We start from the raw sequence: 27,119 nt of genomic DNA on the forward strand, positions 1-27,119 counted from the left end.
ACTGTAAGGCGATCAAACCGGTCAGTCCTAGAGGAGATCAACCCCGACTGCTCTTCAGAAGGCCAGATCCTGAAGTTGAAACTCAAGTACTTTGGCCACCTAATGAGAAGGAAGGACTCACTGGAGAAGAGCCTAATGCTGGGAAAAATTGAGGGCAAGAGAAGAAGGGGATGACAGAGGAGGAGGTGGCTGGATGGAGTCACTGAAGCAGTAGGCGTGAGCTTAAATGGACTCCAGAAGATGGTAGAGGACAGGAAGGCCTGGAGGAACGTTGTCCATGGGGTCGCAATGGGTCGGACACGACTTCGCAACTAACAACAACCAGGCTAAAGAAACTGGTTGTAAGAAACAGATCAAATAGAGGGATCATTAGAATGTGACATGCCTTCCTCTAGCCTAGCAAATGATAGCTTAATAAGGAGCGACATTTGCCCAAGATTGTAAATTCACATTGTGCAAAATCATGGCTTAATACAAAATGGGAATCAAGGCTGGTTTTTTAATATTTACAATTGAACCTCACATGCTCAAAGAGTTTTCTATAAAAAAAATATGAGCCCAGGCTCTACACAAGATACTCATTATGTTCTGACTCTTTTCTAAACTACACTTTTCTAAATTATACTTTCCTATTAAACTTTTAGGAGTTTTCAGAATTTCAAGGCAACTTCTTGATATTCTGGGGACAATACCTTTGATGTAATAATAAAGGGTGCCTATTGTAATTTTTAAAAAAAAAATCAAGGGAAAATACATTAGATTACATAAAGGTTTTAATTGACTAAGTATTAAGACTTAAGCCACAATAAAAACTTTTTTTACAGATATTAAAGTAACCAGGTTCAGATACTGCTCCAATACATATTTGCTTTGAAGTATCATTTCTATATACTTAGAAACCAAGATGGATTCTAAACCCTGAAGGCCTTTGTTGCTTCTTCATTTAAGAGCATCATCAAATAGTTGAATTAAAAAAGCAACGGTCTACTTTGAGCTCAATTACATTACTATCTTTTATGATGTTATTAGGGAGCCTGAGTGCTTGTACAACAGCAATCCCATCTTCAAGACAACATCAACATGGAGAATTTGCATGACCCTTTGATTATGATGAGTAAAAAAATGGAAGCGGTACTAATGGAACTGTATTCTATGTTCACAGACCTTTTCTAAAGATGAAAGGGCCTCTTTAAGTAACAGAACCCACAGTTTTCAAATGTTCTTCCCCAGTTTCTCTTCACGTTTTAAATCAGAAACTTTATTCGACATAAATCCACTCTGTTATGTCTTCTAGTGAGAGAGCAGCTAAAATAAGCACCCTGTATTTGAGCTCTCTGTTGAACATTTATACCGGAACTGATTTTTTTTATCCGCAATTGCTGGATCACTCTTGGCTTTTAGGAATTACTTTGCACCCTGGACTTTTCAACGGGAAGCGATTATATAAAGTTGCATTTCAAGGCATTTTTATTTCAGCAGCAAATTGGAACAGAAATGGCTTCTGAAAAGCCATTTCTATTTTTTAAGACAAGCTTACTTTCCAATAGGCCAGGCCTCTTAACGCTTGCCTCAGACTCTCCAGTTCCATTACACACAGGTTTTACATCTGTATTTATAAAAATCTGATAGTGTGTATATATGTTTAAAAACATAAGGAAAGCAGTTTCTTTTGCCAACGTGACTTTGTAGCCAGGAAGCAGCAGATGATAGCAGTCACCAATACGTGGCCCGTTTTCTCCAACCGGTTTCTTTTTTTTCTGACTCTCTGGCCTGTCTTCCCACGTGCATAAATGTGTAGGTTGTCCCCCAAAGCTATTTTCTTAATCTATGACCACAGGCTCATCTTCCTCTTTATTAGCCGTAAGTTTGACTTTTTTTGCTTTAACGTGATCTTTCGAAGGAGAGTCGCCTTCCTGGTTGAGGGATGTAAACTTCATTTTCTTCCCTGGGGTCCTTGGACTGGATAATTGAGAAACTTTCCCCTGTTGACGAAGCCATTTTTGAACATATTAAAGCAAATACAAACTTTACACGGGGAGTGCTTTTTCTGAATCTTCTCCCTGAAAGTCCTGGTGGCCCATAAAAAAGGCAATATTTGGCCTTTCTCTGAGTTATGTCATAGGAACAGAAAAGGCATTGCTTTGATTAGACCAGGGCTAGGCCACCTTGGCTCTTTTATGACTCGTGGACTTCAACTCCCAGAATTCCTGAGCCAGCCATGCTGAGGGGAAAGGGAGAGGTTTCAATGCTTAGCCATGCTGGCTCAGGAATTCTGGGAGTTGAAGTCCACAAGTCATAAAAGAGCCAAGTTTGAAGACCCCTAGTTTAAATATTTAAATATTTTTCCTCACAGTCATGTGATCAAAATTCAGGCATTTGGGCAGGGGTAGGCAACCTTGGCTCTTTTATGACTGGTGGACTTCAACTCCCAGAATTCCTGAGCCAGCCATGCTGAGGGGAAAGGGGGAGGTTTCCAAGCTGAGCCACGCTGGCTCAGGAATTCTGGGAGTTGAAGTCCACGAGTCATAAAAGAGCCAAGGTTGCCTACCCCTGGATTAGACTATAGCAAGCCTTCCAAATATGTCCATCAACTGAAATCAATATAACCATTACCAAGAGATTTTTTGAGCTGTAGACCAAACCATTTGGAGGGCACCGGATAAAACCTCTCTAGAACTAGATATTAGCAAGCGATACAGGAAACAGACAAGGATGCCAATGTGTTTCAAATATTTGAAGTACCTAGATCTATTACCATGCCACAACTCTTTGGAAATGATCGCGGAATCGTTTAGCTGATGCACGGGTCGCATTTTAGAATGGCGGCATTTAATGCAGCCTCCCAGCAGCCTTTAACTTTACCATCTGCTCACACCGGTAATTTAATGCTGAGTTTCATCATGTGACTGCATAGATCAGTGGTGGTAAACCTATGGCACGCATGCCAGAAGCGGCACTCGAAGCCCTCTCTGTGGGCACATGTGCCGTTGCCCCAGTCTTGCCTCCTCCCGTGCCCCCCTCCTCACCAGCAGCCCCCCTGGAGGAGAGTCACCCCTGAGCGTGGCCCATGCGGAGCAGCACAGCCAAGGACATGGCAGCCAGGCAGTGTAGACAAGACTCTGCCCTCACGCCCCATCGCGCGCAGTTGATGCTGCGGGGCGCAGGCAGAAGGCGTGGCCGCCATGGCGCTGCTGGGCTGCTTGGGCGATCTGCAGCGGGCCCTGGAGGTGGTGAGTGGCCCTGCAGGCAGGCAGGTGGGGGGCGGGGCAGGGGGTGAAACGGGGGCGGGGCCAGTTTTTGAGCACTCGGTCTCTAAAAGGTTCGCCATCACTGATCTATCAGATATAAATCAGGCAAAGATATGAACAGTAACATCCTAATGTACTTCTCTATAGTGAAGATTAATAACTTTGAAGTATACCACAACCAGAATGACTAGATAACTGCTGTTAAAAAATAGAGAGAGAGAAAAATAATAGTCTCACCTTAGCGGTTTTATTTGTGCCCAGAGAGGAAACGTATCACTATTGTACTCGGAATAGAAAGTCTTCCAATCGAGACCCAGGATAAAAGTGTATCCTATAACACCGTTTCCGACATTTTGACTTCAGAAGGGACCTTCTGTTTTCAGAAAAACAATTTGACTTTCCTTCCTAAATCCGTCCAAATGTCCTGTACGTGATTCTAATCTGTGGTTGACGATTTTGTAGTGATTTGTGAAAGAGATACAAGCACTGGGGTGATGAAGAGGAACGGCTGCTGGAATTGGGTATGTCTAGTCCAGAGGTAGGCAACCTCGGCTCTTTTATGACTCGTGGACTTCGACTCCCAGAATTCCTGAGCCAGCCATGCTGAAGGGAGCCGCCCTGAGTCCGCAAGGAGAAGGGCGGGATATAAATTTTAAAAATAAATAAATAAATAAAAGGAGAGGTTTCCAAGCTGAGCCATGCTGGCTCAGGAATTCTGGGAGTTGAAGTCCACGAGTCATAAAAGAGCCAAGGTTGCCAGGGGCATAGGAAGAAAACATTGACCAATAATAAGAAAGTGCTGATAAGAAAGATGAGGGGTACAGTATAAGGGCAGGCAATCTTGGCTCTTTTATGACTCGTGGACTTCAACTCCCAGAATTCCTGAGCCAGCCATGCTGAGGGGAAAGGGAGAGGTTTCCAAGCTGAGCCATGGCTGGCTCAGGAATTCTGGGAGTTGAAGTCCACGAGTCATAAAAGAGCCAAGGTTGCCTACCCCTGGTCTAGTCTAATGAAGAGAAGGACGAGGGGGGGACATGATAGCAGTCTTCCAGTTTCTATGGGGCTGCCCCAAAGAAGAGGGAGTCAAGCTATTCTCCAAAGTGCCTAAAGGCAAGAGAAGAAGCAACGGGTGGAAACTAATCAAGGAGAGAAGCAACCTAGAACTAAGGAGAAACTTCCTGACAGTTAGAACAATTAACCAGTGGAACAACCTGCCTCCAGAAGCGGTGAATGCTCCAACACTGGAAGTTTTTAAGAAGAGACTGGACAGCTATTTGTCTGAAATGGTGTAGGGTTTCCTGCCTGAGCAGGGGGTTGGACTAGATGACCTCCAAGGTCCCTTCCAACTTTATCATTATTATTATTAAGAGTGTATCTGGGTTGCACGGAAAAGGGCAGATTTTAAAAAGCCACCAAACTTACTTCAGATACTGTTGCAGAATCAAATGGGCAACGATTCTCTCCAATACCTCACGGGGAAATTTGGGAGCAGCAATCTCCAGTCCCAGTTTGGAGAGGCCCTTCCCTAGCCAAGCATCAATCAATTTCAAAGGAGTGAATTTCTCCTTTCTTTGGTCCACTTGCTTTAAAATCTTGATGAGATCCCGGCAGTGCTCCGCCACATCCATCTTCTCCAGCGCTGAGAGGAGAGAATTAGCACACAGGAACAAATATTATTCCCAAGGAAAGCAAAGGAAGATAAAAGCAGTAGTTGGATTCAGTTTCTGCTCTACACACGGGTCCTTTTGGGTCGTCAACTCCCATGTTTCTAAATGTGTAGAAAACAAAAGATGAAAGGATGAAAACCAATCAGGGATCCACCCTGCAGAGTGGTCCAATAGAAGAAGAAAGGGATCTGAACAAATGTGAAAATACAGGTTCTTTTGTCGACAGGCCAAATCCTTCTAATTTCTCATCGAGTGATCAGCTGCATCAGCAACTTTCAAAGAGGCTCTAATCCAGGGCTTTACAACCTTTTCACCCATTGTGCCACTTTTAGGATATGGCAACATCCGAGGACCACCAGTCGCCTAGCAAGGTGTCAAAAACTTGATGACCAAAAAAAAAAAAAAAGGAAAAAAGTGATGAAGTACAGTAGTCCTCGACTTACAACAGTTCACTTAGTGACTGTTCGAAGTTACAATGGCACTGAAAAAAGTGCCCCCCAAGCCACAGCCGAGCAAGACACTTGCCTGCCCGCCCGGCCGCGCTCTTCCTCCTGTCCGAGGTTTTCATTGTTGTGAGCATTTCTGTTGAGGATTGGCAATGGGGGTGGGGGTGGGAGGGTGTTTGGTTTTTATCCCCCCCGTCTGATGGGTGGTTGCAGCAGGTTTTGGTCACTTCACATGACCCCTGGGACACTGTGACCGTCATAAATATGAATCAGTTGCCAAGCATCTGAATGTAAATCACAAGATCCTGGAGATGCTGCAACATTCCAGCAGATTGGCGCTTCTTCTGGGCTCAGAAGTGCCAGGATCAGCGCCGAGCACCAGCTGGAGCCTGGCGCTGATCCTGGTGCTTCCACTGAGCCCTGACAGCCCTGCAGCTCCAGCCATCTCTCACTCAAGCTTGTGCGGTGCTGCTACCGGTTCAGCTCATTCCCCTCCCCTGCTACCACTTTTCTAGGATGTTCGTGTACCATCTGCCAGGTGCCAATGTACCACAGGTGGTACCCGTACCACTGGTTGAAAAGCCCTGCTCTAGGGCAGGGGTCCTCAATCCCCGGTCCGTGGACTAGTACCGGGCCGCGGCATGCCAGCAACCGGTCCACACAAACAAGCAAAGCCCCATCCGCGGGATGCAGGCAGCACACAAAACCATGTACCCTCTGGTCTGCGGAAAAACCTCTCTCCACGGAACTGGTCCCTGGTGCTCCAAAGGTTGGGGACCTCTGCTCTAGGGACCCATGGATTCAGGGCTTCAGACTATGCATCCCTAATTCAAATCCTGCCTGTCAAAGAAAGTCTATGCAAATCTATCAATAACATCCTAAATGTTCAGCTCCACAAACCAGCCATGTAATTACTGGTAAACACTTTAAACTGTACTCTGAGGAAAAGAAATGGTAACTAAAAGGCTTTATATTTTTTTTTAGATTTTAACACAGCTGGAGGATGCAAGTTACAGAAATATCTGCTATTCCCTGAGGAGCCCGGGATTCTAAATATTCCTTCAGATTCCTTAATATTATTATAGGATTATATCAATTAGCTGTGGATGAAAATAGTTCATCTGAATCTTCTGAATCTCAGCTATGAGGAGAGCTGCTTTCAGATACGAGGATACAGATAGTCCTCAAATTACAATCACAACCGAGAGCAGAATTTTGGTTGCTAAGTGGCCAGTTGCTAAGTGAGTCATGCCCAATTTCCTATCTTTTCTGCCATGGTTGTTAAGCAAAACATTTAAGTGAATTATGTGGCCGTTAAGTGAATCTGGCTATCCTTCCTTGACTTTGCTTGGGAAGGTCAACAAATGGCAGTCACAAGATTCCAGGATGCTACAACTGTTGTCCATACACGCCGGCTGCCAAGCGCACAAATTTTGATCATGTGATCATGGGGAACGCAGTGGCGGCCGTAAGTGCAAGGAAAGTCTGTAAGTAACTTTTTTTTTTTTAGTAACGCTGTAACTTTGAATAGTTACTAAGCAAATGCTTGTAAGTCGAGGACCACTTCTATTTTAGATGGAAACTGTAAAAAATTCTGCCTGTGCATATTGTGTACCAAGCCCCACCCTGTAGAACAGGGGTGTCAAACTCAATTTCATTGAGGGCCGCNTAAGTGCAAGGAAAGTCTGTAAGTAACTTTTTTTTTTTTAGTAACGCTGTAACTTTGAATAGTTACTAAGCAAATGCTTGTAAGTCGAGGACCACTTCTATTTTAGATGGAAACTGTAAAAAATTCTGCCTGTGCATATTGTGTACCAAGCCCCACCCTGTAGAACAGGGGTGTCAAACTCAATTTCATTGAGGGCCGCATCAGCATTGCGGTTGCCTCCGGGGGGTTGGGTGGGTGTGGCCAAGGTGGGTGCGGCCTACTGGGTGGGTGTGGATGGAGTGGGTGTGGCCTACTGGGTGGGCGTGGCCAGCTCTACATCGTTCGCGTCAAGGGTGCCTGTGGGGGCCTGGGCAGGAGTGGGACAGATCTGAGGGTCTCTGGCAGAAGGGGGTGGGACCGGGGCAAGCGCCAAGGCATGGTCCATTTCTTCATTCCTCACAAAGGGTGACACCTCCCCAGCGTGCACCCAGGGGGCGGGGGCGACGCGGCAGGGGCTGGTTCCTCGCTGTTTCTAGACGGCCTTGTGGAGCTAAGACTGAATGCGTTTCAGCATAGATGGCCACCACAAAATTGTACATTGGCTCCCGGCCGGCCTGGGCCAGGGCCAAGGCAGAGGGGGCCGTTCTCTCACTGTTTCCAGGATGGCTTCGCGGGCCACATGAAACCACTTCGCGGGCCGCATCCGGCCCCCGGGCCTTGTGTTTGACATGTCTGCTGTAGAAGGATCTGGGGGAAAAAACTCTGAAAAACCACCAGATTTTTTTTAAAAAACCACATTCCCTACACACAACAATGGACAATACAATTTCATTTGAACAAAAAATACTGTGACTCAAATATGGAAAATCTCCAACAAACAGCATTTGTTTCCAAGCTACTGAAACAAAGGATTCTGGGAAGGCTCTACTGATGGCTAATCTAGAACAAAACAGAGTTAACAGAGCTGGAAGGTACTTTGGGGGTCTTCTAGTCCAACCCCTTGCTCAGGCAGGAAGCCCTATGCCATTTCAGACAAATAGTTTTTAAAAATTACCAGCGCTGGAGCCTTCACAATTTCTGGAGGCAAGTTGTGGCACTGATTAATTGTTCTGTTAGGAAAACGACAGTTGAATGGGTAAGGAATGTGAGATGCTTTCTAATTCTAATCCTGGTGTCTTAGGAACTCAGAGGCAAAAAGAACCATTAAAAAAGGTTAACTAAACTCATAAACTCCTCGCTCTATTCTCAGACAGGCCGATTTCCAAAGCGATAGAAAAGTTGATTAGGAAGATACTGCAGAAGTACTCCAGACATTAGGAGTTTCAGTTTAGCTATTAAATCTCAAGAAATTATAGATCAATGATGGCGAACCTTTTAGAGTCCGAGTGCCCAAACTGCAACCCAAAACCCACTTATGCACCGTCGGGTGCCGGGTGGGTGTGGCCCATTGGCTGGGTGTGGCCCATTGGCTGGGTGTGGCTGCGGTGGTAACAGCAGACTGGGTGGGACTAAAAAGTTCAATCAATTCCAACTTTGCAAGATCTTTTTTTTCCCGCGAGAAGTTGAAATTGACTGATTGCACTTTTTTTGTTTTTTGTACACAGCGGCAGAGGCCTAAAGCGAAAAGGTTTTATAAAACCCAGCTGAAGGCCTAGGACTGGGGCGACGGCGTGCGTGCCCACAGAGAGGGCTCTGAGTGCCGCCTCTGGCACCCATGCCATAGGTTCGCCACCACTGTTATAGATCAATGGAGGTGTTTGATATAACCAGTTTACATCTCGGGAAAAAGTGTTATCTGAGATTATCACACGAATCTCTGTCAATTGTGAGATATGAATAAGTAAGTATTAGACTGCGAAGAGCATAAAAAGATAATTCCTGCCTAAGATATTTCTGCTATCCTCTCTCATTTGCATATGATTCAAACAACTCTTATTACGCAAATGCCTTATAAAGCCCTGACAGAGAAATAGTTACTCATTTGATTTGTGCACGTATGCTATGCTACACTAACTTTTATCAGCAGGGAAGTTTGACGATATTCTTAACAATCTCTAATTGGGCTTGGTGAACCGTTACACCAGTGGTTCTCAACCTGTGGGTCGGGACCCCATTTGGGGTCGATCGACCATTTCATGGGGGTCGCCAAGCAAGGCTGTCCGCCATTTTTTTTGTCCGCCATTTTTTTTGTCCATTTTTTCCCCCCTTTTCCGGCGGGTGCCTTACCTCCCTTGGGCTGGGCCAGCTGGTGGTTGGCCTGCTCCGTCTCTGCCGCTTGCCAGCTACGCCTCTGCCGGCGCAGGGGGCGGAACCACGCATGCGCGGCGCTCCCGGGCAGGGAAAGTCCTCGACTTACGACCGGTTGGGTAGTCCTCGACTTACAACCGGTTTAGTCCTCGACTTACAACCGGTTTAGTCCTCGACTTACGACCGATTTAGTCCTCGACTTACGACCGGTTGGGGTCGTGGCATTAAAAAGGTTGAGAACCACTGCGTTACACTAATGGCTGAACTAAAGCAGAGATATACAAGAGGGTTTCAGAATCTGGAACGGTGACTCACGACCAGCTTTATGCCTATGTAAATTATCACTTTCATCACTTCAGGCTGTTATAATTCCACTTTGAAAAAAACCCGATTTGGTAGCGATTCCCTTCACTTGGTCGTCTTTTTCCTGCTCTCCCACTTACTCTCTTCTTGGCTGCAATTGTCACACATTTTATTACAATTGGCAGAATCCCAGGCCTCCTCAAAGTGATGAGCGATCTGGACGCGGCGGCACCTGCAGCAGAAACACCAGAGTCAGAAGCAATCAATGGGTCGATACACCTACAGTCTACAGATAGTCCTTGAGTTATAAGCAATCACTTAGCAACTGTTCGAAGTTGCAGCCTGCCTGAAGAAAAAGAGACTTCAAGTCCAGTTCTGAAGTTCTGATAGTCAGCACCCACCCTGCAGTCACATGACCACACTTGGACAGCTCAGCAACACGGCGGCATTTGAGGCCGTTTGCAGTGTTCTGCAGTCAACATGTGTTGTACAACGGTTTTGCCAAAAACTCACACTTATTTCTGGTTTTCGGCAAAACTGCACCATAGCAAACAAAGGGTTGGCTTAGATACTGCAAAAAGGTCATAAAATCGGATCGGTCATACCGAGGGACTCCACTATGGTCATTAACTCAAGGACTATCTGTGCCAATCTTTAAAGCCGTGTTTCTGAACCCGTTTAAGATGTCTGAACTTCAACTCCCAGAATTCCCTAGCCCAGTGTTTCTCAACCTTGACAATTTTAAGGCATGAGGACTTCAACTCCCAGAATTCCACAGCCAGCAATGCTGGCTGTGGAATTCTGGGAGTTGAAGTCCACATGCCTTAAAATTGTCAAGGTTGAGAAACACTGCCCTAGCCAGCATGCTATAAGGCATAATTTTTATGACCATCGAAGGAATATAAATTTAAGGAGAAACCAATATGGAGGGCAGATAAAGATTCAAGTAAGACAGTATTAAAAAACATTTCCATTTCCTGCCCGCCAGCCAGCCAACCTAGTTACTTTTTCAGTAAAACAACATAATGTAATATAACTGAATCAATTCTATATACTCAAAAGATCACCAGCAACATTTGGATAGTAGAGATAGTCCTTGATTTACGACCAGTCACTTAACGATGGTTTGAAGTTACAATGGTCCAAAAAAAGGGACTTAGTATTCGTTTTTGACGTTTTGACAGCTGCCCCTCCCCCGATGGCCACTGGACTGCATCTTGGGCACTTGGCAACCGGCCCACGTTTGCAGTGTCCCACGGCCACATGACCTTATTTACCACACTTTTGCTGGAAATTGGTCTTTACTTTTAGTTTCCAGAAAAAAACTGCCCTTCAGCATATGCTGGGTTCGCTTAACTGCTGCATTCACATTGCATCGCCGCATTTACTTAAACACCAGTGCAAAAAAAAAAANCCTTCGACCAGTCCGCTCCCACAGAGAGGGCCTCCTTAGGGTGCCGTCGGCCAGTCAATGCCGGCTGGCGACCCCCAGGGGGAGAGCCTTCTCTGTGGCAGCTCCTGCCCTCTGGAATGACCTACCCCCCGACCTACGTACAACTGCGGACCTGCGCCTTTTTCACCGAGCCCTGAAAACCCATCTATTTCGTGCGGCCGGCCTGGCGTAGTCTTAATTAGGTTTTAGTACAGGTTTTTATATGGGGTATTTTAGAGCAGGCCTTTATTTATTTAATTTGATTTTAGAATAGATATTTATTGTGATTTTTATTATCGCCTGTTCACTGCCCTGAGTCCCATAAGGGAGATAGGGCGGTATACAAATCTAAATAAACATAAACATAAACAAACACGTGGTGACCAGCTTTATGACTGTCGTGATTTACAACCAAAATTCTGGGCTCAATCACGGTCGTAGGTCAAGGACTACCTGTAATTGCAACACAAGGAACATATCTGTCAGTCCCGTGTGTGAAAAAGACGACTTGCCTTCCCATGTCGTGACAGTAGGAAACCATGCCATACAGCTTCTGTTGTCCCACGTTTTCCATCACCACCATGGTGCTGATTCTGAATATGTCACCAAAGCCATAATACAAGATGCAATCGGCTCGCTGGTCATCCCGACCTGGAATGAGTTTTTTTTAAATATATATATATATACATACATACATTTTCACCTGCAGCTAAGAAACACAAATTTTATAAAGAACAAACTATATTTGATAAGATTTTGTTAACTTCAGATGAGAAATTAATTAATTTTTTGTTGATCCTGGAAATGGAAAGCGAACAAGTTAAAGAAACAATGATAAGATGGGCGAAAAACTTTGGTTATAATATAGAACTAGAAAAGTGGCAAAAGCTAAGGGAGAGAAAATTATAAATTGACAATGTCAACCTCCTATAAAGAAAATTGATATAAAATGTTTTACAGATGGCACTTGCCACCAGCAAGATTAGCAAAAATGTTTAAAAATATGTCAGATAGATGCTGGAAATGTAAGTACAACTCAGGCACTTATTATCATGTTTGGTGGACATGTGGTAAAGCTAAGGTCTATTGGAAAAAGATACATGCCTGGTTAGAAAAAATGTTGGGAGAATATGTTGATTTTAAACCTGAACTTTTCTTATTTCTTATAATGCCAGAAAAGATTAATAAACAAAGCCTATATTTTACACGTCAGAAGGGAAAATGAAGGATTACCACCGGAGGAAGAACTAATCAGAAAAAATATTGGAATGTGCAGAGATGGACAGATTAACTATGAGACTGAAAGATAAAGAACAAACAGAATATTACCAAACTTGGGATTTATTCTATCAATGGCTAGAGGAAAGAATGAAGGATTAGGAACTGAATATGTATTAGCGCTTTTAAACCCAGACAGCATGTTGGTTGAAAAATTAATATATGTATGTAGGAGAAAACTAATAAAATCTTTATAAAAAAAACCTCCACAAATTTCTCCCAAGCATATGTCCTCACTTAAGTATACCTGCGCGTCCACTCTCTTGGTAGTAATTTTCCATGGATTTACTCATGGAATGATGTATGACAAATCTCACGTCTGGCTTATCAATCCCCATGCCAAAAGCCACAGTGGCCACCACAACCTGAAACATAAAAGACGACGGAAATCAGGACTAAGTCATCCCAGATGAATAGAAAAACTTCTGTGTCACAGACTCCACCTGGATTTCGTTGGCACACCACCGCTTGTGAACTCTGCTCTTATCTTTGGGCTCCATATTTGCATGGTAAGTACCTGCTTTAATCCCCAGTTTTTGCAAGCTCATAGTAACTTGCTCAGCATCTTTCTGGGAAAAGCAGTAGATAATTCCTGTATGAACAAAATAAGTAAGACTGTTTTAACATAATAGAATATAGGCAAAAGAGAGAGGAGTTATTTAACCCATTTAGAATAGCAGGCATTCAGCAGGGGTAAGTGTGTTTCATGTATAATCATTCGGCAAACAGAACAGTTGATATTGGGTGATTTATGCTTGAACTGAAACACGCATAAGGCTGTTTTATTCCTGATATTGGCCAAATGTTGGCTGCTCCTGGGAGAAGGATTTCCTTTGGAGGGAGGCTTAACAGCAGGAAAAAGCCAAGGTTTAGGGCAAGGGTGTCAAACTGGCGAGTCGCGGGCTGGATGCATCACGCACAGGCCACACCCACCCCGGCTCCGCAAAGGCAAAAAAAAATCACGTGACGCGATCGAGTTTGACACCCGTGGTTTAGGGCAGTGATGGCGAACCTTTTAGAGACCGAGTGCCCAAAAACCGCCTTGCCCCTGCCCCGTCCCCGCATCTCCTGCCCACAGGGCCACCCACCACCTCCACGGCCCGCCACAGCAGATCAGCCAGGTGGCCCAGCAGCGTCATGGCGGCCACGCCCTCTGTCTGTGCCTCGCAGCAGCATCTGTACGCGATGGGGTGCGAGGGTGGAGTCTTGTCCCCGCTGCCCGGCTGCCATGTCCTTGGCTGCGCTGCTCTGCACAGGCTGCGCCCGGGGTGACTCTCCTCCGGGGGGGTGTTGGTGAGGAGGGGGCCACGGGGAGTGGCAGGGCTGGGGCAACGGCGTGCTTGCCCACAGAGAGGGCTCTGAGTGCCACCTCTGGCACCCATGCCATAGGTTCGCCACCACTGATTTAGGGGTTCTCTTGATCATGATGGCAGTAGATGAGGAGGAGGAGGGAAGGGAGGGAGGGATGAAAACATTGAGGAGACAGGAGGCAAGCAGCTCAGTGGGATTTCAATAGGATATTTGTAGCTGAGGGTTGAACTGTGGGGTCCTTGGTACTTTCTGAGCTTTGGTTGTTTTCTTGAAGACGTTTCATTACCCAACTAGGTAACATCATCCGTATTAGTAGGGAATGAGGTTTCCTCTCATTTTACAAAGTACTGGCTTGCCCTGTCTTGGGGATTCCTTGATTGGGTTATTTACTGTTAAGCTACCTGGCAGTTCTTTAATTGAGTATTGTTTGCTTCTTGATTGTTAGTCTGCTGTTAAATCTTCGTGTTAATCTGTGCTCATCTGGCTGTTGTCGAGAAGGTTTTTTTGTTTCCTCTCTGGCTTTTTGATTGTCTCTTTTGAAAGGTATGTAGGTGTTGTTTATGTCTGTGTGCCTGTTGATGGCGAATTTGCCTGAGTGCCAGGATTTCAGGAATTTTCTAGCAGTGGGATTTGCTATGATGGAACACTGGTCTTGGCAGCCGATGGGAGAGAAAGCCCTAGGGCAGGGGTAGGCAACCTTGGCTCTTTTATGACTTGTGGACTTCAACTCCCAGAATTCCTGAGCCAGCCATGCTGAGGGGAAAGGGAGAGATTTCCAAGCTGAGCCATGCTGGCTCAGGAATTCTGGGAGTTGAAGTCCACGAGTCATAAAAGAGCCAAGGTTGCCTACCCTTGCCCTAGGAAGATGGACGGGGGGGCAGTTTTCCCTTACTTCTCCTTTAAAACCAGTCCGCCATTGCTGAAGTTTTGTTTCAGCCAAAACCCAGAACACACATACACACACACACAAATCCACAGCAAGTTTTTAAGAAGGCAATGTGGGTGTTTTTGTTAGATTCAAAACAATACACATTTTCTATTTTGAACATGTCCTCAGTACTCAGATAGGGTNGGGGGGCAGTTTTCCCTTACTTCTCCTTTAAAACCAGTCCGCCATTGCTGAAGTTTTGTTTCAGCCAAAACCCAGAACACACATACACACACACACAAATCCACAGCAAGTTTTTAAGAAGGCAATGTGGGTGTTTTTGTTAGATTCAAAACAATACACATTTTCTATTTTGAACATGTCCTCAGTACTCAGATAGGGTGTGGGAAGAGGCTAACAATGGTGATCTCTTAGCGATGCTAACATATTCTCGGGAGGGATTCTTTTTAGACTGCTCACCTGAAAGGTCTTTGTATCTTCCATTGATGAGCTTCACAATATCCTCAATGCAATTCTGAGCGGATGATGGCTTCTGACGAACCTAGAATGATTTAAATTTTTTCAAAAGGCATTCAAAAATCCCTTCAGGTCGTTTAAGCCTTACATACATTTAAAATTAAAAACAGCCTCTGCGTATGGAACGTGGAGGCCATCAGTTCTAAGTCAGTATTTTCCAGCCTTGGCAACTAAGATGGGCGGACTTCAACTCCCAGAATTCTCCAGCCAGTCGGCTGGCTCTGGAATCCTGGGAATTAAAGTCCACCAAATTTGAAGTTGCCAAGGTTCTGAAACACTGTTCTAAGTAAATAACAGTAATGAAAGCACAAGGAAGGACAAATGAGTGATCTCCAGACTTGAGTTCCAGCAATCCTAGACACTTTTCCAGAAGATATAGGGGCAAATTAGGATATATTTTAGTAATTTAAAATGGGGTGGGGAAACCAACGTAGCAGAAGTACCTCGTAATAGAGATTGGGTCGGTTGAAGGACGCCGTGAAGGTGATGCATTTTGGCACACAGAGGATGTTCTGCGCATCACGCAGCACATGTCCCGTTGCGGTTGCAGTCAATCCAATCAAGGGCGCGTTGGGAAACTGCCGTTTTAAGATCCCAAGCAACTTGTAATCTGGATGTGTAAGAGAAGAGCAGAGATGATGCATTACATCACTGATTGTGGGCCACGTTCGGTGTAGAGATTTAAGGCACAAAGCTAGAAATCAGGAGATTGTGAGCTCATGTCTCGCCTCTGGCATGAAGCCAGCTGGTTGGCTTTGGGCCAGTCCCTCTCAGTCAGCCCTAGGAAGAAGAAAGTGTTGTGATTCCTCGCCAGCCAGTGGACCCGGCAGCTGAGTCTGAGAAATCAGATGAGGAGGAGGAGGGGCCTGGAGTGACATCAGAGTCAGAGGAAGGCTCTGAGGAGCTCCAAGACTTTCAGTCGGCCGAGGAGCCTGGCCCCTCTACTCGCGCTCAGGCTGAGACACAGCTGTGCTGGGAGCCTGAGTTGGACAGTGATGAAGAACAGCTGGGACAAATCCAGGATGCACGAAAGCGCAGGCAAGAGAAGTGAGTAGGACAGAGGAATACAATGGGGCAGCTCCAAAGGCAAAGGAGAAGGCATTAGGAAGCCACGCCTTGGCTGAATTATAAAAGGGAACATGTGGGAGGTGCTGGTTGCCAAAGGCAACTGTTGGTGTTGAGGATCAAGTTTCTATGGACTGTGTTTGTTTGCCTTGGACACTGACTCAGGTCCGTGAGAATAAAAGGGGTTGGTTTTTTCTTGCGGTTCCTGCCTGTTTCTTGGAAGAAGGATTTCTCCTTGTGAGCATAACAAGGACTCACGTAGGCTGGGACAGAACAGAAAGCAATGGAAAAGCATTTCTGAAAATGTCGCCAACATTTTTCTTTTGAGTGGAAAATTGCCCTACAACTAACTAAGATAAAAAGTTTAGGATAACGGGGAGAGAGGGGAAGAACAGCAATTCATTTGCTAGCAGAAAAAAAAATAGCAATTCTTCCTCTTTGGATTAAGTTTCTCCTGGGTAGATATACCAGGTCTGAAGTCATGTCCCCACTGGCTGCAGCAATGGACTTCGTCTACGGCAATCCGGGTCAGCTGTCCTGTTTGGTAAGCTTTTTCTAGCTTTGACATAAACATCTTGCTTTTCGCTATCTTCTCTGGGGTCACATAAAGAAGCTTCAGCTGCGAGTTGCGAGACAGCATTTCAGCATGAACCCACTTCACATGTTCCTGAGGGGGAAGAAAAGGAGATTGTTCAAGTCAGTTAGAAAATGCCAAGACCTGACTCAGTACGGATTCGTCTGTCACACATTTTGGTACAAAGCCACCTCAAACATTTACAAAGATGGTTTTCTAATGTTTACGTTGCAGTTCTTCCCAACTGAGGTGCAGAAAACCTGACAAAGGAGCATCATGCATCTTACTATGTATTGGTAATGTGCTAAAACAGTGTTTCTTCAAACTTGGCAACTTTAAGATGGGTGGACTTCAACTCCCAGTGTTCCTCAGGCAGCATGGATTGAAATCCACCCCTGAAGTTGTTTGAAACAGACTGTTAAACAGCAATCCAAATATTCATCCAAGTAGGATAAATGCTGTTCTGCTTTTTTTCCCCAAAAAGTGCCTAATTTAAGTACCTATTTCAGAGACGTGGTCCTTCATTCCAACAATTGTCAACACCAATTAAGATTGGCCATGCTGGCTGAAGAGTTTGGGACCCATTACAATGCATAATAGTTATTTGCTCCACTTTCCTGCTTTATCCAGCTCTCCCCACTACCCATATGCAATGAAGCATTGATATAAATCATTCCTTTTACAATCAGTCCTCAGTTTGTGCTTATTAGTCCCATCATTGTGACTGGAGTTTTCTAAGTTGTTGGGGTTTTAAGCTGAGTTGGTCCCAACTTTACTACCATTTTTATAATGATCACTAAGAAAATCACTATGATTGTTAAGCAAATTCTTCGTCATGAACCAAATGCTGCAGTTTAAAGTGTGAACCCATTCTTCCAAGCAGGTGTTTCTTGCTGGAAATCAGCAAAAAAGCTCACACACTGCAACCGTGTGACTGCAGGATACTGCAACTGTAGTAAATGTGAACTGCTTGCCAAGCACCCGCATTGTGATCACTTGATCATGGGGGTGATGTGATGTTATTAATGTGAGGACTGGACATTTTTCAGCACTGTTGTAACTTTGAACGGTTGCCAAATAACTGGTTGTAAGTTGAGAACAACCTGCACAAAGCTTATTTACAGTTCAAACTTTCAGCACTAACCATTCCAAATCAAAACCAAAAGCAGAAGATGCACCTTTTGACTTCTGGATTCTCTATTATCTGGGACACCAAGGCCATAGAAACAAATTCTGATTTGTCTGCCAGGTAAAAAGAGATCATATTTCCAAGTTGGAATTTTTCAATTAAGTCTATGGAGATTCTCAATCATCCAGATCATGGTTGTCCCAAAGGTTCTCTTCCAAAAGGCAACTGAACTTTGTTTTTTTCCCCTTGAAAATGTTTCACTTCTCATTCAAGAAGCTTCTTCAATTCTGAAGAACTGAAGTGAAACGTTTTCAAGGGGAAAAAAAAATCAAGAAAGTCCAGTTGCCTTTTGGAAAAGCATCTTTGGCTTTTCAATTAAGTGTTAAATCCAGTGCTGTTTGTTGTAGCCTCAACATATAGATCTTTTTCAATAGTATTCTTTTTTCTATGCCACTCTAGTGGCAAGACTCATTCTAATCAGCACAATCGCTCTCATTCACTAGAGCTACTGTTTTCAAAAACCAATATCTCTGGCAAGTAGTCATCTTGGCACCTAGCCCAGGGGTAGGCAACCTTGGCTCTTTTATGACTCGTGGACTTCAACTCCCAGAATTCCTGAGCCAGCTTGGCTGGCTCAGGAATTCTGGGAGTTGAAGTCCACGAGTCATAAAAGAGCCAAGGTTGCCTACCCTTGACCTAGCCATACCTTGCTACTGGAAGCATTCAGTAAAGTTGCTGATACACCCAGCTGTTCCAACATCATTAGCTGATCCTCCATAAGGGAGATGAGAGGACAGATCACAAGTGTGAAGCCTGGAACAAAAAGAAATCAAAAAAGAATTAAACAAAAAGAATTAAAGTCATTGGAAAAATGCATTTTCTTTGTTGGCACGTTTTCATTTAACAGAAGAAAATGTAATGCTGCAGAAGGAAAGCTGAGGGGTCCTTGATGCTGCCTAGGTTTGGTTGTTTTCTTGCAGATATCTCATTACCCAAACTAGGTAACATCATCAGTGCTAATAAGTAGTGCGGTTTGCTCTGTTTATATTTTAATGGCTTGTTGCACTAGAATTGCTTAACACGTGCCTGGCTGAGGAATTCTGGGAGTTGAAGTCCACAAGTCATAAAAGGGCCAAGTTTGAAGACCCCTGGCTTAACACTTATCCCAGTGGTGGCGAACCTATGGCACGCGTGCCAGAGGCGGCAGTCGGAGCCCTCTCTGTGGGCACACACATCGTCGTCCCAGCCCCGCCTCCCCTGGCAGCCCCCTCACCAGCAGCCCCACTGGAGGAGAGTCGCCCCCAGGTGCGGCCCACACGGAGCAGCGCAGCCAAGGACATAGCCGGGCAGCAGGGACAAGACTCCGCCCTCGCACCCCATAGCATGCAGATGATGCTGTGGGGTGTGGGCGGAGGGCGTGGCTGCCATGGTGCTGCAGGGCTGCCTGGGCGATATGCTGCGGTGGGCCATGGAGGCGGTGCGTGGCCCTGTGGGCAGGTGGGGCAGGGGGCGGGCGGGGGCGGAGCAGGCAGGGCAGGAGGCAGAGCTGGGGTGAGGGGGGCGTTGGGCACTTGGTCTCTAAAAGGTTCGCCATCACTGACCTATCCTATCAGCAGATGGAAGTTAATTATTTGGAAAGAAAATATTTTATGTTTGTCCTAGGTTGTCTGAAGAGCTTATAGGTTGGGAAAGGCTGTTAGAACATTATACAGTATGAATCCATTACTTCTTACTGACTTCAACCAACAACAGTTGCTGGAGTTACAAAGCCCAGGTACTTACCCGGAGAACCCTCTGCTGGCAACTGATAACACAGGCTTTTCCCCCCTCCAGTAGGCATGACAAGGAATACATCTCTGCCTGCCATTGTTGCATTAATTGTCTCCAGCTGCAAGGGCCTAAAACTCTGGAGGCCAAAGCTCTTTTGTAACACATCCCTTATCTTTGTGGACCACGGAAAGTCTGTGAAAAGAACATTTAAAAAGAACTTTGAGGTGCCTTTGAGTATAGAAAGACAGTTAAAGGGCTTTTCCTGCGAAGGGGAAACAATGAACCAAATTTTATAAGTTTTCCATTTTCTAAATCGAAAATACCCTACTGAGATCACTCAGCTGGAAAACCTCAACCAGAGAACAAGAGGAAGAACTACTTGCTTTTCCACCTCCATTTTTCTCTCCTTTACAAGCAACATCTTCATTGTGCAGCAGACACAAGAATCAAAAGCCAGCATGCCCTTTTTTGAAAAACCAACTACGAGCAAGTGAACTACAGCCAACTTCTTTTGAACTAAATGAGCATCCAACTGGTGGTTATTTGTGTGTCAAAATGTTATGACGGCTTAATATAGCAGTGAAGAATCTTCCCCAAATTTAAATTTGGAACTATGCATGTAGTATGATTACGGACAGCATGCAGTAAAGGAACTATGCTTTCACCCCATTTAATTGAAAAACAGATGTACATAAAATTAACAGCCATTGCACTTTAATAGCAGTGATCATCTTTTGAATATTGAATGTAATGTTGATTAGGTCACTGTTTGACTTAAATGGCAACATAAAGATTCAGAGCTTGCAAGACCTTCTTTGTTCCAGTCCTCAGTTGCTGATTCAGTCTCTTTGCTGCTCCCGCTTTCTGTGTCAGACAACTGTGTTATTTTCTTCTTCAGGACGGTCTTCTTTTGAATTAGTTGTTGCTGATGTTCAAGAAGTTCTTGAATCTGGATCTCCAACGCTTGCAGTTCATCGTCAACAGAAACCAGCTCCTCCTGCAGCACTGAAGTAGGGAAAAATCGCAACATTTTTTTCCCCATTTGGCGGGAAATTAATACACCCTGGATACAATACAAGGAATTATCATTCTTTCTCTTATGCTTGCTCCAATCAAGCCTCTAAAGCAGTGGTTCTCAAACTGTGGGTCGGGACCCCATTTGGGGTCGATCGACCATTTCACGGGGGTCGCCAAGCAAGGCTGTCCGCCATTTTTTTGTCCGCCATTTTTCCCCCTTTTCCGGCGGGTGCCTTACCTCCCTTGGGCTGGGCCAGCTGGTGGTCGGCCTGCTCCGTCTCTGCCGCTTGCCAGCTACGCCTCGGCCGGCACAGGGGGCGGAACCACGCATGCGTGGCACTCCCGGGCAGGGAAAGTCCTCGACTTACGACCGGTTTAGTCCTCGACTTACGACCGGTTTAGTCCTCGACTTACGACCAGTTGGGGTCGCGGCATGAGAACCACTGCTCTAAAGCAGCTCTAAAGACATGCTTCATTATGACTAAACTTATCCATCGTGATATCCAGCATGGCCTCTTCTCTCCAAACTAAAAGCTAATTTAGCCCAAAAACCAGAAGATCTATAAAACATGTCCACTGCACCGTCATGGCATTCCCATTTCTCTTCTGGATAATATATATTATCCCGGACGAACCGCCCTGCAAACGAACACGGCATCTCCCATGGGAAGAGGAGGGGAGGGAGACCAATGCTGCCCCGCTTTAGGAGCAGTCACACGCTCTCGTGCAGCCACTTTGTGGATGAACGAAGGGGTCCCAGCAGAAAGAAGGGGGGGGGGATGGGAAGGACGGGAAGGACGGTTCAGAAGGAGGGGAGGGGGAAAGAACAGGTAGAGAGGGGGTTGCAGTTGCAGGGCAAGGTGGGGAGCAACGTAGGGAGGAGGAGGGGAGGGAGCAATGAGGAGAGGAGGGGAGGGAGAGGAACACTGCCCCGTTCTAGGGGCGGTTCCACGCTCGCGTGCAGCCGCCTTGCAGACGCAGGAAGTGGCCTTGGCGGGGAGAGAAAGGGGGGAGACGGAGAGCAGGGGAAATACGGAGAAGGCAGAGGGGGGGGGAAAAGGCCGAGAGTTGCGGCTGCAGGGCAAGGTGGAGAACAACGCAAGGGCAAGTGTGTGCCCCCGGCTAGTTAATGGTGGTGAAGAAAGGAGGGCGACATCGGTACCTGGGGGGGGCGTGGCTGCACGTTTACCGGGTGTGGAAAGGGAGAAGGAGTACCGAGCGGTGCAGATCGAGGAAAAAACAGGAAGGAAGAAGGAGAGAGGGCGAGGGGAATAGCGGTGGCAAGTTGTGCAAGGGTAAGAACAGCGCAGGTGAATTTGTTAACAGAACAAAAACGGGGTCAGAACGGCGATTGGCTGACGGAGTCCCATGGTAGCGTCCATGGGCCGGGTGCAAAGGTGGTTTGATCATAAAAGTGTGCTCCCATTGACCTACATAGATCCCTGAAGATGCCGGCAGTGAGCCGGTGAAAGCTTGGATCCTAATTTATTAAAACTTTTATAGTTTTAACTTTTCCTGGTGTTCACTTTTGTTTATATTTTTACCATATATATATATATATATATCTCCTGCTGTAATAAAGTATTTTAGAAGCATGAGTTACCTGAAAGAGTGGTTGACATCGCCTTTAAAGTGCTTACTAACAAATATTGATCAAAGCAATGCTCCAACAGTTTCTTCCTGAAAAAAAATAATAATAAGTTTTTCAAAAACGGGCTGATTGAATGACTTCAAGAAAATATCTTGGACTGACTTTTTAAAAAGGGGTGTCTACAGATGACAGGAGCGTGGTCGGCAATATATCAACAAGTGTCCGAGTTCAAAATGTTTAGCCTTTTGAGAAGTGAACTGTCCTTTGAGAGAAATCGTCTAGTTTGTCTTTAAAAATGATCTCCAAGGATAACACACTATCTAAGACTTACATGGGAAAACAAGAATTTCTATCGGTGCTGGAAAGAACCAAAATACTTCTCCAGCACAGTTTCAATCAATTTATTATTACAGCCAAAGGCCAACACATAAATTAAACATTCAAATAAAACAAAACTAAACAGAACCAACACAAGAAGACATAGCAATATACTACCATTAATGATATAATCAATGGATGACCAAGGTCTACCTAGTTTTACAGACAGTATAAAAAAAACTATTCAAATGGTCACAAAAAAATTTCAAATGGTCACTAAACAAAGGGTTGTTAGCTGAGGACTACTATTATTCTATGCTAAAACAGGATGAATAAAGTGCTAGTATTGGACCATATTTGTGTTTAAACTCTGTTCAATGGGCATAGTATCCTGAGTTCCACTTACAACTCATTAAGTTCAGCAGGTTGACAGACATCATGTAATCCTTAAGATCTCCAACATGCCACTGGTCCTCAGGAAGGAATACATTTTACTCTGCCCTGAACTCTGTGGAAAAGAGCAATAATAGTTACTATATAGCTTTTTTCATTTTAAAGGCGCTTTACTTTTTTTTTAATCTACAGATTTTAAACTAAAAACAAAGACTATGGTGCAAAGACTGTAAGAAAACATTCAAAATGGACAGAAATGCAATACCTTTTATAAGGTAAGGACCAATTCAGGAATCCTAAAATAGCAACCAAGCTTACAGTTTCTCCTGAAATATGCGCTCACCTGAATATCAGGCCGAGCAGAGAAGTTTAAAAATTTGGCACATTGTCAACACTGGAAGATGGATGGTTTGATTGGATTAAACTCTTCTATGAGCTATGCAGGTTTTAATTTTTTTTTAGTAATGTTGAGACAAAAGCAGATGTAAAAGATAATTATAATAATAATAAAGTTGGAAGGGACCTTGGAGGTCATCTAGTCCAACCCCCTGCTCAGGCAGAAAGCCCTATACTAGTGATGGCGAACCTTTTAGAGACCGAGTGCCCCAAAACCACCCCACCCACTGACCCGCCCCCACTCTGCCCTACCCTCACCCGTGCGCAGGGCCACACACCGCTTCCACGGCCCGCTGCAGGAGATCGCACAAGTAGCCCTGTAGCACCATGGCAGCCACGTCCTCCGCCCGCACCCCGTAGCATCATCTGCGTGTGACGGGGCTTGTCCCTGCTGCCCAGCTGCCATGTTCTTGGCTGCGCTGCTCCGCACGGGCTGCACCCAGGGACAATTCTTCTCCGGGGGGCTGCTGGTGAGGAGGGGGCCATGGGGGAGGCAGGGCTGAAGCGACAGCGTGCGTGCCCACAGAGAGGGCTCTGAGTGCCGCCTCTGGCACGCATGCCATAGGTTCGCCACTGCCCTATACCATTTCAGACAAATGGCTGTCCAGTCTCTTCTTAAAAACTTCCAGTGTTGGAGCATTCACCGCTTCTGGAGGCAGGTTGTTCCACTGGTTAATTGTTCTCACTGTCAGGAAATTTCTCCTTAATTCTAGGTTGCTTCCCTCCTTGGTTAGTTTCCATCCGTTGCTTCTTGTCCTGCCTTCCGGCGCTTTGGAAAATAGCTTGACTCCCTCTTCTTTGGGGCAGCCCCTGAGATATTGGAAAACTTCTAATTCCTAGATCTGTTTTCTTTCTTTTATGTAATCTATTGTGGCCACTAGAGAGCAGCATACAGTCTGTTCAGTTCATCCTTTTGGCTCAACTCTGGGAGTTGAATTCCACACATCTTCAAGTTGCCATGGTTAAGAAACATTGCTGTGGATCATTTTTTTAGGGGAGGGTGAACCTTCGAGTCAGCGTTGACTCCTGGCAACTGCCTGGATAAGTCCCTGAAGTTTTCTTGACAAGATTTCAGAAGTGATTTGCCACTGCCTACTTCCTAGGACTGAGAGTGAGTGACTCATAGCAACCATTGAAACAAAGACAAGCCAATATAAAGAAGGAAATAACAAAGATGCAGCCATCAGCACGTCGCAAAACAAAACCCTTTATTTAAGAAATAAATCTTTTTAAAAAATCTCCAGATTGAAGAGACGACACTCCAGAAGACAGGCTTAAGATACAGAAGGATCTGGACAGACTGGAACACTGGGCGCTATCTAACAAAATGAAATTCAATGGTGAAAAAAGCAAGGTTCTACATTTAGGCAAGAAAAACCAAATGTACAGGTATAGTTTGCTCAACAGTAGTAACTGTGAGAGGGACCTCGGAGTCCTAGTGGACAATCATTTAAATATGAGCCAGCCGTGTGCTGCAGCTGCCAAAAAGGCCAACACAGTGCTAGGCTGCATTAACAGAGGGATAGAATCAAGATCACGTGAAGTATTAATACCACTTTACAATGCCTTGGTAAGGCCACACTTGGAATACTGCATCCAGTTTTGGTCACCACGATGTAAAAAAGATGTTGAGACTCTAGAAAGAGTGCAGAGAAGAGCAACAAAGATGATTAGGGGACTGGAGACTAAAGCATATAAGGAACAGTTGCTGGAATTGGGTATGTCTAGTTTAATGAAGAGAAGGACGAGGGGGGACATGATAGCAGTGTTCCAATATCTCAGGGGCTGCCCCAAAGAAGAGGGAGTCAAGCTATTTTCCAAGGCGCCTAAAGGCAGGAGAAGAAATAACGGGTGGAAACTAATCAAGGAGAGAAGCAACTTAGAACTAAGGAGAAACTTCCTGACAGTGAGAACAATTAACCAGTGGAACAACCTGCCTCCAGAAGCGGCGAATGCTCCAACATTGGAGGTTTTTAAGAAGAGACTGGACAGCCATTTGTCAGAAATGGTATAGAGTTTCCTGCCTGAGAAGGGGGTTGGACTAGATGACCTCCAAGGTCCCTTCCAACTTTATTATTATTATTATTATTATTATTATTATTATTATTATTATTATTATTATTATTATTATTATTATTATTATTATTATTATTATTACTACTATTATTATTATTACTTGCATACAAGTTTGCCCCTAATATTGTATTCATTAGAGGAATTTCATCAGATCCCCGTCTTCTGAAGTTTCTTGCATTCCCTTCCAAAAACAACTGTGGTTTTTTTCAGCACCACATAAAGACTTCCTGAAACCATGCAATCGTGTCAGATTTGTTCCAGATAATTTCACATGCAGAAGCTCCTTCCCCAACATTAGCTTTCTAGGTTGATGGGGGGGGGGATGAAGTACTGTGAATTCCCCACTCTGTCCATGCTCTATAGTGGATCAGCTCGGATATAAATTTGGCATTTGAATAAGAGCAGCAAAGCTCACAACAGCTACACCTATGGAATTTCTGCTTTTTACCTAGCATTTCAAAGTAGAGGACCTGCTTCCACATCAGAATGGAACTTCTATCCAGAAATGTACTGACTTGAAATCTCAACCTGTTTTTTTGCAGCACCAGTGCTAACTGGGAGTTTGCTTCCAATTATGGAAAGCAAGCACTTTTTCATGGACTTTTTAAACTGAACTAAGTTTACCAAATATCCTCTTCTGTAAAAACAAAAAAATAAAAAACACCAGCCTTGCCCTCATGGCTCACATCACAGTATCACTGCCAAAGCTTTCAGAGAATCTTTAGGACTGGAGTTTCTAGGTAAGATATATCTGCCTTGAACAATCACACCGTTCTGTCATCATGAGTCGTCATATCAGTCTCGTGTGGGACAAAGAACAGACTTTTGCAAGATTACATGATACTTCATGTAATATTTGGTGAACCAGCCTCTAGAACAGCTTATCATAGTTTCCTGAAGATAAGCGAAGCTTTACAAATCTTAGTCATGGCTCTCTATGACTAAGTTCTGATTCAAATCTGCACTTGTGACTTTGGCAACTAGAAAATATATTTAGTTTCAGCAGGAAAAAAACAAAAACAAATCACCACTTCCCTCTCCCTTCTATTCCACTCCAGCAGGAACCCTGGCTGTTCATATACCTTTATTCAGTTCCAAACCTAGTAGCTTTATTTCCACGTCATGCGTAAACAAGGTGGATTCGGGGAAAATTCAGTAAGCCATGCTTAGCTTAAGTTAAGCTAAGCGTGTTGTATGAACACAGCGTTTCCGAAACAAGAGGTGTTTGGCTGGATGTTGCTCAGTTAACACCCCTCTGAAGGAGATAGGAAGTTAGTATGAAATATAAATAAATTTTAAAAAATCACTAGACTAAAATAACTCGCTTGCAGGATATATTTTCTCTCTCTCTTTTGTAAAATAACACTGGGTCACAGGGTGGCATAAACCCCTCCCCCTTTATTGCTTTTTCCTTGCAACATAGGGTAACAGTCCTCATTGCAAGACAGCCATCAATCAAGTCCTCCATCTTCATTCCAACCTACCTCACAGGGCTGTTGTGGGACAAATGGGAAGAAGGAACACTCACTTGAAATTCTTGACAAAAGGAAGGATATTAATCCAAAAAATACATACCTCCTTCTCTTGGGGGAAAAAAATATTAGTTTGTTTCTCAACCTTGGCCACTTTAAGATGCATGGATTTCAATTCAATGGTTGGGAAATTCTGGGAGTTGGAAGTCCACATGTCTTAAAGTGACCACTGGCCTAGATAATCACAGATAGTCCTCAACTTACAACAGTTCATTTGGTGACCATTCAAAGTTACAACAGAAAAAAGTGACTTATGACTATTTTTCACACTTA

The 27,119-nt window shown here is 44.7% G+C and overlaps 1 protein-coding gene across 1 annotated transcript in view; it reads right to left on the minus strand.

The window, feature by feature from the left end:
- Positions 1 to 4,666: 4,666 nt before the first annotated feature.
- RECQL (RecQ like helicase) overlaps positions 4,667 to 27,119 on the minus strand; it is a 23,188-nt gene continuing 735 nt past the window's right edge. The window contains exons 2-14 of the mRNA XM_015827162.1: positions 22,856 to 22,957; positions 22,144 to 22,220; positions 20,334 to 20,528; positions 19,536 to 19,715; positions 18,460 to 18,566; positions 16,519 to 16,717; positions 15,429 to 15,595; positions 14,929 to 15,010; positions 12,713 to 12,861; positions 12,517 to 12,634; positions 11,504 to 11,642; positions 9,700 to 9,791; positions 4,667 to 4,887 (exon numbers count right to left, since the gene is read on the minus strand). Coding sequence (XP_015682648.1) covers positions 4,667 to 4,887; positions 9,700 to 9,791; positions 11,504 to 11,642; positions 12,517 to 12,634; positions 12,713 to 12,861; positions 14,929 to 15,010; positions 15,429 to 15,595; positions 16,519 to 16,717; positions 18,460 to 18,566; positions 19,536 to 19,715; positions 20,334 to 20,528; positions 22,144 to 22,162 — 1,668 coding nt within the window. The 5' untranslated portion in view covers positions 22,163 to 22,220; positions 22,856 to 22,957. The remainder of the gene's footprint in view (positions 4,888 to 9,699; positions 9,792 to 11,503; positions 11,643 to 12,516; positions 12,635 to 12,712; positions 12,862 to 14,928; positions 15,011 to 15,428; positions 15,596 to 16,518; positions 16,718 to 18,459; positions 18,567 to 19,535; positions 19,716 to 20,333; positions 20,529 to 22,143; positions 22,221 to 22,855; positions 22,958 to 27,119) is intronic.

The sequence above is a fragment of the Protobothrops mucrosquamatus genome, unplaced genomic scaffold, assembly GCF_001527695.2.
Source record: "Protobothrops mucrosquamatus isolate PMUCROS unplaced genomic scaffold, P.Mucros_1.0 scaffold3535, whole genome shotgun sequence".
NCBI classification, from domain to species: domain Eukaryota; kingdom Metazoa; phylum Chordata; class Lepidosauria; order Squamata; family Viperidae; genus Protobothrops; species Protobothrops mucrosquamatus.